We start from the raw sequence: 13,395 nt of genomic DNA on the forward strand, positions 1-13,395 counted from the left end.
TGGTTTCTGGGAAACGGAGTCCAGCTGTGAAGCCGAGTTGAAAGAACCAGAGCTTCAGCGTTCCGAGACAGCGACCGCGCAGGCGCATTCCGCGGCCTGCCAGAGGGAGGGAAGGCCTGGTCGCCCCGCGCAAACCGCGGGGGCGCACAGGTGAGTCCCGACCTGGCGGCCCCGAGCCGGAGCAGGTGGGTGCGGGCCGAGCCCGGCAGGCCGGCGGGCGCTCGGGGGGCGGCTCGAGTCGCGCCGCGGTGGGCGCTGTGGGCGGTGTCCCGCCCGGTCCTGTCACTGGCGAGGCGGCCCCAGAGACTGCCACTCGCGCCGCTCCGGACGATCGCAGCGCGCAAGAATTGGGCGCCTGCTGTTTGCCAAGAGGCGGGGGAGCGCGGGTCTGCCGCGGTCTCCCAGGAGGGAGACCGTGTGTTTCCTCACTTAGCAGGTGAAGACACAGACTCTGTGGCTTCTCGCAGGTCACAATGGTCGGCCTGGGATCACACCCGAGGTGTCTGACCCGAGAGCCCCCCTCCGTCCCCGGGTACTCCGCACAGTCACGTCCCGTCTCTGCCCTCATCCTGAGCATGCCATCCTTTCTCTGGGTCTCTCCTCTCTCTGATCTCCTCCTCCCGCCATCCCCTTGGGATGCCTGCCTTTGGCCCAGGGCGCGATCCTGGAGACCCGGGATCGAATCCCACGTCAGGCTCCCGGTGCATGGAGCCTGCTTCTCCCTCTGCCTGTGTCTCTACCTCTCTCTCTCTCACTGTGTGCCTATCATAAATAAATAAAAATTAAAAAAAAAAGATAGGAAGATAAGAGGTGCCAGGGTGGCACAGTCAGTTATGTGACCTATTTGTTTTGGCTTGGGTCATGATCTCAGTGTCGTGAGACTGAGCCTCAAGTTGGGCTCCAGGTTCAGTGCAGAGTCAGCTTGGGACTCTCCCTCTGTGTCTACCCCTCCCCCCTCCGTAAAATAAATAACAAATTTAAAAAATATATTTTATTTATTTATTCATGAGAGACACAGGGAGAGAGAGAGAGAGAGAGAGAGAGAGAGGCAGAGACACAGGCAGAGGGAGAAGCAGGTTCCATGCAGGGAGCCTGATGTGGGGCTTGATCCCAGGACTCCAGGATCACGCCCTGGGCCAAAGGTAGGTGCTAAACCGCTGAGCCACCCAGGGATCCCCAACAAATCTTTTTTTTTTTTAAAGATTTTATTTATTCATGAGAGACACAGAGAGGCAGAGACACAGGCAGAGGGAGAAGCAGGCTCCCTGTGGGGAGCCCAATGTGGAACTTGATCCTGGGACCACAACCTAAGCCAAAGGCAGATGCTCAACCACTGAGCCACCCAGGCATCCCTAAATAAATCTTTTGAAAAAAAAGAAAGATAGATGAGTAGTTATCAATCTGGCATTGGAGGGCTGGAACAGAACAGAGAGATTTGAGAGTGACTGATCAGCAGTATATAGTTTCCTTTTCGGATGATGGTGAAAATGTTCTGGAACCAGATTGTGGTGATGGTTGCATGACATTGTGAATGCACTAAGTACCACTGAGCTGTATAATTTAAAGTGGTTAAAATGTTATATTGCATGTTGTACGTATTTCACCATAAGAAAAAAGTTAGAATAAAAAGATGGCTTCAGGGCGCATGGGTGAAGCGTCTCCCTTTGGCTCAGGTCATGATCCCAGAGATCTGGAATCGAGCCCTGCATTGGGCTGCCTGCCTGACAGGGAGTCTCTTTCTCCCTCTGTCCCTCACCCTGCTCCTTTTTTCTCTCTTTCAAATAAATAAATAAAGTCTTTAAAAAGAAAGAGAAAGAGAGAGAGAGAGAGAGAAAGAAAGTCAGGTTGGCTCTGCAGCTAGACTTCTGGATCTGAATCCAACTCTGACACTTGACTTCTCTGTGACCTGAGCAAGGGCCTTGACCTCTTTTTTATTTTTAATTCATTCATGAGAGACACACAGAGAGAAGCGGAGACATAGGCAGAGACATAGGCAGAGGGAGAAACAGGCAGATGGAGCCTGATGTAGGACTCCATCCCAGGACCCCAGGATCACAACCTCAGCCAAAGGCAGATGCTCAACCACTGAGCCACCCAGGTGCCCCAGGCCTTGACCTCTTGTGCCTCTGTTTCCTTCTCTGCGGATAACTCTAGTTACTTCTCTTGGAGCTGTTATGTGGGTGCAGTGAGCTGAACCTCTTGATTGCTAGTGGTTGTTGTCCTGAGCCTATGCTCAAGCTCCTAGGAGACCTGGGTCCCGTCTGTCATTAGGCATCTTTGGGAAAGTGTTTGTCTGTCTGGGCCAGAACTGACTCCCTCTGTGCTCCAGTCTCCTCATCCAGCTCTGAGGACTCAGGCCTGGTCCTTTCTTCTAGAGGCACATGCCCAGGACCCAGCAGTGGCCACCAGGACCCTGATGGCCGAAGACCAGGTGAGTCTGGGCTTCCTCTTCCCCAAGATGATTTAGTGGATCCCAGGGAGTCATCCTTATCTCTGCCTGTGGCCTGAAGATCTTCTGTCCCTCCCAGTCATGGGGAAGAGGATATGGTGGTGGGAAGGATTCTGGGGCCAGGAGGTGCAGGGAGGAGGGGTGATGGGAACAGGATGCTCTGAGTTGGGACATTATGACAGAGTCCAAAAATCAATCATTAATTAACACTCAGCAGCCTTTGGGTTGCCAAGAGAAGCAGGCAGTGGATGGTTTTGCTTCACCCCTGAGCCTTGTCAGAGTCAGGGATGGGGGTTGGGATCCCAGCTCAGGTCTGGGATGGAGCATCACTTAGGCATCACTCTTTCACACAATGACTTGATTTTTTTTAAGTATTTTTTAGGGGTGTCATACACAGATGTGCAGGTTTTGCGCTGCACAAGGGTGCCTCACTTCAGTGAAAAGATTCACATCCTACACCTCATACACTGACATATTATGGCAGTTTTCGTGCAGATGGCAGTAAATGGTCATATACTAAAATAACTGGCATATTATCATGAGTTTCCCAACAGAGGGCACTAAAGAGTCACACAAAAGGGAACTTTATTCCTTCCTTCTGCCCAGGTGCCAGTGGGCTAACAGCTGCACTAAACTTTCTGTATTTCTGTGGGCCATTTTTATTCTGTTATCTCAAATCTGCTGAGTCAGTAGGTTCCAGCCTGGAATGTTAGAACTGGTTCAGCCACCAGCAGTGCGGCTCTTGACCCATGACCTCTCCAGCCCCAGAGTTCTAGAAGGATGTGCCCCCTCACCATGTGAAACTGGCCCTTGCAGGAATCAGTGACCTTCAAGGATGTGGCTGTGGACTTCACCCTGGAGGAGTGGGGCCAGCTGGGGCCTGGCCAGAGGGAGCTGTATTGGGATGTGATGCTGGAGAACTACCGGAACCTTCTCTCACTGGGTGAGGCCCTGCCCCATGCCTTCCCAGGAAGATGCCTGATGCACCCTCTTCTGCCCTCATCTTGTTTGCGCCCACCCACTTCTTAAGAGCAGAGATTCTCTGAGGTTATATGTTGCCCTCTCTGCTCCTCTCACCAGTCCCTCTTGGCTGGCCTCTATCCCCATGTCTCTCTGCTACTCCTCCTAGAGTCCCTGTGTCCCCAAGGGCCCCGAGTTCTCCGCCTGTCCTGCAAAATCTTCAGGCTGTGCCCTCACCTTCTCTTGCTCCCCTTTCCATACGTGGTGACCTCAGGCTCCTCACTGGAACGTCTGTTCTAGGATCTCAGACTCCAAATGCTCCTTGGGTGTCCTCCAGCCCTCTGGCTCTGTCTAAGAATCTTTCCAAAGCACATAAATGCTGTTCCCCAAATATGTCTTCTTTGCCCTACATTGTTCACCCATGCACCTCCTGTACCCCTGTAAGGCCCCTCACATTTGTCATATTCACCCTAAGCTCAGCATCTCCTCATTGACCTCCTTCTCCTCCTCCTCTGCATCTCCCTCCCACCCCCATCCCCAGACGAGACCCTCATCCCCCTACCCCATCTCCACACCATCCTTGCTTCTCCCTCCCTGCTCCCTGACAGCCTCCCAACAATCTCAGAAGCCCAGCCCTGACCTGGTCTCATCCTCACCCCCTGACCCTAGTCCAGCCTCCTCAGTGGTTTATTTTTCCGTCCACCTCTGTCTCTCTTCAATTTCCTTTTCCCATCCTTCTGTCCTGCCTTTTCTCTATAAGCTCTGGTGGCTTAAAGACTCCTTCCTCAGCCATCCTCATTCACACACTTTCACTGGACAGACTCACCAAAAACCCGCATAAACTTCTGTGTCAGGGGCCCCGGGAAAGCCCCCCAGGCTCTAGGAGGACCCACAGGACTCAGCATGTCCTTGGACTCCCAGCCCTGACCCCCTGCAGTGAAAGGACACAGAGCACAGGCTACAGAGAGGTAAGGCACATGGAGCCAAGTGCAGGGGAGACCAGGGCCAGCTTCCAGAGTCCCCTCCCTGTGTAGTCACATAGGGCACACAAGATATGACAGGGCTCAGTGGTTGAGCATCTGCCTTCAGCTCAGGGGGTGATTCTGGGGTCCTGGGATCAAGTCCCACAGCGAGGTCCCCACAGGGAGCCTGCTTTTCCCTCTGCCTGTTTCTCTACCTCTCTCTCTGCATCTCTCATGAATAAATAAATAAAATCTTAAAAAAAAAAAGATATGACAACACATGAGGTATTGTCCACCAGAGACACTCCTTAGAGGCCCCGTCAGCACCCTGGGTTTTTAGCTGGGGCTGGTCATATCAGCACCCCCAGCCTGGCATGTGCCAAAATTCCAGACTCCCTGAAGGAAAGCAGTTGTCCAGCAGAAACCATATTTTTTGCACAAGCCAGTTAGGTATGGGGACTCCCCCCATCCTGTCGGTTGGGGAGTTCTGGGAACCCTCCCGAAATCCAGCTTCCCAGATGCCAGCCCTGGGCAGCCATGGGAGCAGGCCTTTCAAGGAGAGCTGGCAGCCTGTTGTGTGAACCATTTTCTGCACAACTTGGGTGTAAAGAAATAGGTCCCTTTTGCCTTTCCCCTGAGCTCACTATGCCCCACAGATACACTCCTCCTCTGGCCCCTCCATCTCAGGGACAGTCCCCCGCTAGTGCTGGGCACTGCCTTCACCAGCTTCAGACCCTTCTGTGCCTGGGCCCCTGCCAACCTCCTTGGTCTCATCTCCATCCATTCCGTTTGTTTTTTACTTCTCCGGCCGGAGGCAGGTTTGCCTTCTGAGGTGGGGACTGTGTCAGCACACTTGTCTGCCGTGGGAAGGGTCAGTAGGCAAGTGTACTAGTTTCCCAGCACTCGCTGTAACAAAATACCACAAACCTGGTGGCTTAAAGCAACAGAAATGAATTCCCTCACAGTTCGGAAGCCGGAAGTGCAAAGTCCAGATGTGGACAGAGCCCTGCTCCTTCTGATGGCTCCAGGGCAGAGTCTTTCCTGGATGCAGCTTCTAGAGGCTCCTGGCAACCCTTGCTGTTCCCCGCCCTAAGCCCCCATCATCCCGATCACAGCCTCCATCTTCACATGACCTTTCCCCTCCATGTGTGTCTGTGTGTCTGTCCTCTTCAAACAAGGACACCAGTCTTTGGACTTAGGACCCAGCCGACTCCCCTAGGAACTCATCTTCACTTATTACATCTGCAAAGCCCCCGTTTCCAAGTAAGATCACAGTCCGAAGTTTCTGTGGACAAAATTTTGGGAGAACACTGTTCAACCCACTATCAGCAAAGAGAAATTGGTGGTCTCAAAGACAGCAGGCGTGAAAAAGTAGAAAGAAAGGAATGAGTTAATCTTAGTAATGTATTTTATTGTACTCAGTGTGTCCAAAATATGATTATTTTGGTACCTGTCAAGATGATAATTGATAGACCAATTATTGATGATACTTTTACATTTTTCTCCATAGTAAGTCTTTGAATTTTGATGTTTCTTTTTTTTTTTTAAAGATTTTATTCATGAGAGACACACAGAGAGAGGCAGAGACATAGGCAGAGAGAGAAGCAGACTGCCCCGGGGAGCCTGATGTGGGACTTGATCCCAGGATCCTGGAATCACGACCTGAGCTGAAGGCAGACACTCAACCACTGAGCCACCCAGATGCCCCTTGATGTACATTTCTATTCTCAGCTTGAGCAGCACAGAACCAGAGTCTTAGCAGTGATGTCAAGGCTCGGACTCTTTCTGGAATGTGGTAGGCACTCAGTAAATGAATCTTGCATTGACCGTTAGAGTCCCAGGACTCTAGGATCACACCCTGGGCTGAAGGCAGGTGCTAAACTGCTGAGCCACCCAGGGATCCCCTATTTACTTATTTTAGAGAGATAGCAAGAGTGTGAGCTAGGGGAAGGGCAGAAGGAGAAAGAGAGAGAGAAAGAATCTCAAACAGACTCCTCATGGAGCAGGGAGCCCAATAAGTGGTTCAATCCTAGGACTCTGAGATCATGACCTGAGCCGGAACCCAGAGTCAGATGCTTAACCGACTGAGCCACCCAGGGTCCCGGACCATTAGAGCTTCGAACTGTTAGACACCCCATGTATGCATCTCCCCTGCAGACCCAGGGCCTGGGACCTAGCCCAGGGGCGTCCCAATGACTGGCAGGCATGGCCAAACCTGTGTCTTTTCCAGGGGCGGGGCCTCCTGGATCCAAACCTGAGGTGATCACCCGTCTGGAACGAGGGGAAGAGCCCAAAATGGAGAAGAGAGAAGCCCGACAAGCTACCTGTCCAGGTGCGTGAGATTGTCCAGCAGGTGTGATGCATCTTCCTACCCTGTCTGTCCTGATCAGTAACAAGAACAAGGCAGCATAACACACAGGCCATAATTGTGAGCACTGGGTTCAAATCCCAGCTTCACCACTTCCTGGCTCTGTGACCTTCAGGCAGGTCATTTAGCCCCCCTGTGCCTCAATTTCCTCATCTGCAAAATGGGGTCAATACTAGTATCCAGGGTGGGGAAAGATAAATGAATTAACACAAGGAAGCATAGCCCAGTGCCTGGTGCATGGTAACCCCCTGGTCAGAATAGGCTACAGTGATTATTGGTGATTCTTTACTGGGAGTCATCTATGTAAAGATCCAGAAGTGGGACCCTGCCTGACATGGTGGGGAACAGGAAGCCAGAGTTTTGTTCCCCACTGGTCCATGACCTCTATGAGGGGAGGGGGTTGACACATCTTTGTTTCTGTCACTGTCCTGCGGGTTGGGGTGGGGGGATTGCCCTTTTCTTCCCTTTCGCCACAGCCCAGGGGTCTCCAGTCCTGTCTCAGCCACCTCCTAACTTTTCCCAGTCCCCTGCACTCTCTCCCACAGCCCTGGTTCAGGCCTCAGCTTCCCTCAGTTGGACTTTCACCCTGGCCTCCACCTTAACCTCCCAGCCTCCAGTCCTATGCCCTTCACTTCATCTCACACAGCCCCAAAGGGGTCTTTTACACTGGGAGCTAATCCTACTCCTCCCCTACTCACAACCTTCCCTTGGCTTCCCAGTACCCCTGAGAGCAAGTCCTAACCCCTCAGCCTGGCACTCAAGGCTCTGTGTGACCCGGCTGTGCTATCTCTGGTCTCACCTCTCATCACCATCCACCCATGGTTGTACCCCATGCCCTGACTTCACTGAAGCACCTGTCTCTACCTGAACTTGAATGTTCACTCATTCAAGGAACTTTGGGCCTTCACTCATGATGTTCCCTCTGCATGGAACACTCTTCCCAGCTCCATCTGCCTGGCAAACACCTTCATGTTTCAAGACTAAGGCATCAGGTCAAGTCCTCCAGGAGGCCTTCCCTGACTTCCAGGCTAAGTTACCTGTCTCTTCTGAGTGTTTTCACAGCTTCTCACTTGAACTGCTGTCACTGCACTTGTTCATGTTGTAAGGAGTATGGGCTTTGGAGCCAGACTCTCTAAGCTCAGATCCCCATTCTGCCACTGATAAGCTGTATGGCTGTAGGCAAGTGACTTAGTTTTATTTCCTTATCTGTAAAGTAGGGACACTAATAGTACCCACCTCACTGAGTTAGTTTTGAGGACTCAATTAGGTAAAAGATAGAAGAAGCTTACAATGGTGTCTGGCACATTTAATAAATGTTACCTAATGCAATCATAATTGTTTTTATCCTATTCTTAGTATTGTGGTTACCTGGATGCATTGGTCTGGACTCTTTTGCATTGAAAGAGCTTAAGAATCAAAGAGCTTAAGTAAAATTAGATTTATTTTTTGATCCCTGTATGTGGAAAGTATTGCAGTGCAAGATTTTAGGCATCGATAGATCTAAGACCATAAACGGTGTTGTCAGGGTTCACTCATTCTCTCTCTCCTCCCCCACCCCATGTAGCTTCTGTTTCTAGCTTCAGTCTAGCTTCAGGCCTTCCTTTTTTTTAAAGATTATATTTATTTATTTGAGAGCAAGAGAGAGAGAACATGAGCAGGGGCAGAGGCAGAGGGAGAAGCAGACTCCCTATTAATCAGAGAGCCCAATGTGGGGCTTGATCCCAGGACCCTGATATCATGATGTGAGCTGAAAGCAGATGTTTAACTGACTGAGCAACCCAGGCACCCCTCTTTAGGCCTTTCCACGTGGTAACTGGTTCTGCTGCCTGCAGCTTCAAATTTATATTCTGCTTAGCAACACCATCTATCAATCTCAAGGAAGACTCTGATTGGCTCTGTTTGGATCTTGACCCAATTGTCATGCCCTGGGGGATAGGGTGTTTTCATTGGCCAGCCTGCTCTCATGCCCCCTCCTTAAATGGAGAGGGGGGAGAGACTGTGATTAACAGCCCCACCAAGACTACACAGAAAGGGGAACAGTGGTTCTTCAAGGGCAAGGATGCTAAAAAGACAAGGAAGCTTTGTCCAAAATGTCTGAATACAAGTCTGTCCCTCTCCCTCACTGAGGGCAAGGGTCAGATGTCTCGTTCAGCACAGAGGCATGCACCCCCAGCACTGTGGTTAGCACATAACAATTTTGCTATTAATAGGTGTTCCATGAACAGATCTACTAGCATCAAAAAAAAAAAAAAATCCATCCCCTTCAACAAATTCCACATGCCTTTGTTTCCTGCTTATCATCTCTTCTCTGCACTTCCTGTTCTCCAAATTGCAAGACAATACTATAAAAGCCTCACATACATTTAATATTTATTGATATCTTTTTTAAAGATTTTATTTATTTATTTGAGAGAGAGAGAGAGAGAACAAACAGGGGATGGGGCAGAGGGAGAAGCAGACTCCCTGCTAAGCAGGAAGCCAGAGGTGAGGCTCAACCCCAGGACCCTGAGATCATGACTTGATCTGAATGAAGGCAGATGCTGAACCAACTGAGCCATGTAGGCACTCCTATTTATTGATATATTTTGAACAAATTACACTTATATGTGTTCATCACAGAAACTTTGAAAATCTAAATAAAGCAGGAAATGGAAATCTCCCCATAATCCTGCTTCTTACTCAAAAAATGTTGCTTGCTTTTTTAAGATTTTACCCCCAAAAGCTTTATTTTTTAATTACAAAAGTAAATAATAACAATGTGAATAAACCTTGAGGACATGATGGTCAGTGAAATAAGCCAGACACAAAAGGATAAATATGGTATGATTCCCCTTACATGAGGTGCCTAGAGTATGCACATTCATATAGCCAAAGGGGAATGGTCATGGCCAGGGGCTGAAAAGGGGGGAATGTGCACTAGTATTTAAAATTATCTAAGTGTCGGGCAGCCCCGGTGGCTCAGTGGCTTAGCGCCGCCTTCGGCCCAGGGCATGATCCTGGATCCATGATCAAGTCCCATCAGGCTCCATGCATGGAACCTGCTTCTCCCTCTGCCTGTGTCTCTGCCTCTCTCTCTCTCTCTGTCCTCATGAATAAATAAAATCTTTTAAAAAATTTATCTAAGTGTCATATTTTATGTTGTATGTATTTTACCACAATAAAAAAGTAAATAGTAATGAATAAAAAAACCCTCCATCCCACCAGGCATGTGCATACACACATTCATGCATATATAAACATATACAACTCCATTCTTTTTATTTTTAGAATATTTTGAGGCCATCCTTCCATGTCACAACATGAATCTGTCTCATGTCTTTTGAAATCGCAACATCAACTTTGTAACTTGTCTTTTAAAGTCTTCCAGTGTCAGTTCTTGGTCAGTTCTTGATCTGCTTCCTTGGTCTTGCTTTTCGTCTCTTTCAGACTTGGACACCAGCTCTGCAACCACTCAGGAGACACTTACGAAAAGGAGGGTTTCTGAAGAAGCCACTTCCCCAATGGGGAAGATGGAGGGAGTTTTAAGAGCAGTGCTTGGGGATGCCAGGCTGGGGGGATCCTGGACATGGAGCCATTGGTTAGAGAACCAGGGAAAGCAAGAGAGGCATTCAAGGTGTTTGTTTGCTACTCCCAAAGAAAACATCTATGGGGAGAGAGGCCTGGGCTGTTGTGAGCTTGGGCGGAGCTTCAGGCAGACCTCAGCCTTCATGAGGAAGCAAAGAGGGCCTGTGGGAGAGCAAACTTGGAAGAGGAATGGTCCAAGAAAGAGCCTGAAGTGCCAAAGGACCTTTGTAGAAAAGAAGCCATTTAACTGCACCGAATGTGGGAAAGCCTTCATTTACCATTCAGACTATATTCTCCACCAGAGAATTCACACTGGAGAGAAACCCTACAAGTGTAATGATTGTGGGAAGGCATTCAGCAACAGCTCTTATTTCATTCAGCACCACATCATTCACACAGGAGAGAAGCCTTACGTGTGCAGCGAATGTGGCAAAACCTTTACACAGAGCTCATCACTTACTGAACATCAGAGGATCCACACTGGAGAGAAGCCATACAAATGCAAAGAATGTGGAAAGGCCTTCACACAGAGCTCCTCTCTCATTAAACACCAGCGGTGCCATACTGGGGAGAAACCCTATAAATGCAACCAGTGTGGGAAGTTCTACTCACAGGTGTCCCACCTCTCCCGCCACCAGAAAATTCACACAGGGGAGAAGCCCTACAAATGTGGTGAGTGTGGCAAGGCCTTCTGTCACACATCCTCCTTGACTCAGCACCAGACAATCCACACTGGAGAGAAACCCTACAAATGTAATGAGTGTGGGAAAACCTTCAGCCACAGCTCATCCTTGTCCCAGCACCAGCGAGTTCACACTGGAGAGAAACCCTATGAGTGCTCCGAGTGTGGCAAAGCCTTCAGCCACAGTTCATCCCTCACTCAGCATCAGAGAATTCACACTGGCGAGAAGCCCTATGAGTGTAATGAGTGTGGGAAGGCTTATACACAGATCTCCCACCTAATGAGGCACCAGAGCATTCACATGGGGGAAAAACCCTATATATGTAGTGAATGTGGAAAGGCTTTCAGCCACACCTCCTCCTTCACTCAGCACCAGACGATTCACACTGGTGAGAAGCCCTACAAATGTAATGAATGTGGGAAAACCTTCAGCCAGAACTCTTCACTTACACGCCACCAGAGGATTCACACTGGGGAGAAGCCCTATGAGTGTAAAGTTTGTGGGAAGGCCTATACGCAGATTTCCCACCTTATCCAACACCAGAGAATTCACACCGGAGAGAAACCTTATGAGTGCAGTGAGTGTGGGAAAGCCTTCAGCCGGAGCACCCATCTTATCGAGCATCAGAAAATCCACACAGGCGAGAAACCCTATAAGTGCCAAGAGTGTGGGAAAACATTCAGTCACAACTCGTCCCTCACTCAACATCAGAGAATTCACACTGGCGAGAAACCCTATGCCTGTAAGGAATGTGGGAAAGCCTTCAACCAGAGCATCCACCTCATTCAGCATCAGAGGATCCATACCGGAGAGAAGCCCTATAAATGTAACAACTGTGGAAAAACCTGTACCCAGATTTCACACCTTATTCAACACCAGAAGGTTCATATGGGTGGCAAACGCTATGTGTGTAAGGAATGCGGGGAGGATTTCAGCTGGAGTTCCCACCTGACTAAACACCAGAGACTTCACACTGTGCATGCCGCCTACATCTGTGATGATTTTGAGAAAGTCTTTGCGTGGAGCACACAGCTTGCTGATTATCAGAGAGCTGCTGACCAGAAAGCCTGAGAAGGGAGCAGATGGGCAGCTCTGCTGTTGGGTTCGGTTTAGCCTTCATCAACACCAGTAACTTCCTCCCAGAGAGGAACCCTAACACCATATATCGAGAGAACCACTTTCTCTATTACCTATAAGGAGCTGACACAGTTCATCACCAGCTGGGACAGCTTCTGATCATTTTAGGATCTCCCCCTAAAATCTCAGCCTCCCCCCAATTTTTCATTCTTACAGTGTCCCAGAGGGTTTCTGTGAACTTTTTAAATTTATTGATCATTCATTAAATCGGAGCTTGAATATTAAAAAAAAAAAAACACACAGCTGGAAAGATTAACCCTTTCAAGTACAAGTTTATGTAGCAGAACATAAATACTAGATTTTAGTTTCCTTTAAAACTTGAAATTGCAGATTTCATGGTAAAATCTGCAGTTGGCTTAAACAATATATTCCACATATTTACAGCCATTTTTAAAGGCCTATTTTTTCTATGTTTCCCACATCCAAGATTTATGTTTTATAAAGCAGTTGCCCTCTTAAACATCATTTTCTCTTTTTATTCATGCTCAAAGGGAAGTTTTTCTTTCATCAGGTTTTCATCATAAAAACATTGTATTAAGAAAACATGGTGGGGGAGGTGGGTGGCACCTGGGTGGCTCAGTTAAGCATCCAGCTCTCAATTTCAGCTCAGGTCCTGGTCTCAGGATCATGAAATCAAGCCCTGCATCGGGCTCTGCACTGGGTGTGAAGCCTGTTTGATATTCTCTCTCCCTCTGCCTCTGAACCCTCTCTCTAATAAAACAAAAAAACAAACCAACAATAGTATTTATTTTTTTATTATAAAAATAATGCACATACTTTTATAACATGAAACATTTCTAAGTAAAATAAAATATGCTCATCATAAAGAATAATTTGGAAAGTGAGAGAGGTATGGAATAAAATACTAATTCCTCATAACCACACAGCCCAGAAAGTGCCAGTTATTTTGTGTGTATTTCTGGTTTTGTTTTACTCTGTATTACATATTCATATTTTTTATCATAAAACAAAAGGAAAATACCCTCAGAAATCCTATTGTTTTGATATTTTGGTATTCTCTTCCAAATATCATTTTCAGTTATTTTTATTTTTTTAAAGATTTTATTTATTCATGAGAGACATACACAGAGGCAGAGACATAGGCAGAGGGAGAAACAGGCTCTCCACGGGGAGCCTGATGTGGGACTCGATCCCAGGACCCCAGGATCATGACCTGAGCCAAAAGCAGATGCTCAACCACTGAGCCACTGAGGCGTCCCTCAAATATCATTTTTAACAACATGTTATTTTATTTCCTGTGATCAGAGTATA

General features: G+C 48.3%; 1 protein-coding gene across 5 annotated transcripts; it reads left to right on the plus strand.

Annotated features, from left to right (window-relative positions):
• The first annotated feature begins 20 nt into the window (after positions 1–20).
• LOC144281743 (uncharacterized) lies at positions 21–12,583 on the plus strand. 5 transcript variants are annotated; one of them, XM_077844438.1, is made up of 5 exons: positions 21–150; positions 2,376–2,431; positions 3,266–3,392; positions 6,602–6,703; positions 10,166–12,583. In XM_077844438.1, the coding sequence occupies exons 2-5, from the start codon at positions 2,417–2,419 to the stop codon at positions 12,055–12,057; spliced, it is 2,136 nt and encodes a 711-aa protein (XP_077700564.1). In that variant the 5' UTR covers positions 21–150; positions 2,376–2,416; the 3' UTR covers positions 12,058–12,583. The 5 variants fall into 5 exon arrangements, with proteins under 5 accessions (XP_077700564.1, XP_077700595.1, XP_077700571.1 ...); XM_077844445.1 differs by having other exon boundaries at positions 25–150; positions 2,330–2,431; XM_077844451.1 differs by having other exon boundaries at positions 69–185; positions 2,330–2,431.
• The last annotated feature ends 812 nt before the right edge of the window (positions 12,584–13,395 follow it).

This window comes from Canis aureus, chromosome 1, assembly GCF_053574225.1.
Source record: "Canis aureus isolate CA01 chromosome 1, VMU_Caureus_v.1.0, whole genome shotgun sequence".
Lineage (NCBI taxonomy): Eukaryota > Metazoa > Chordata > Mammalia > Carnivora > Canidae > Canis > Canis aureus.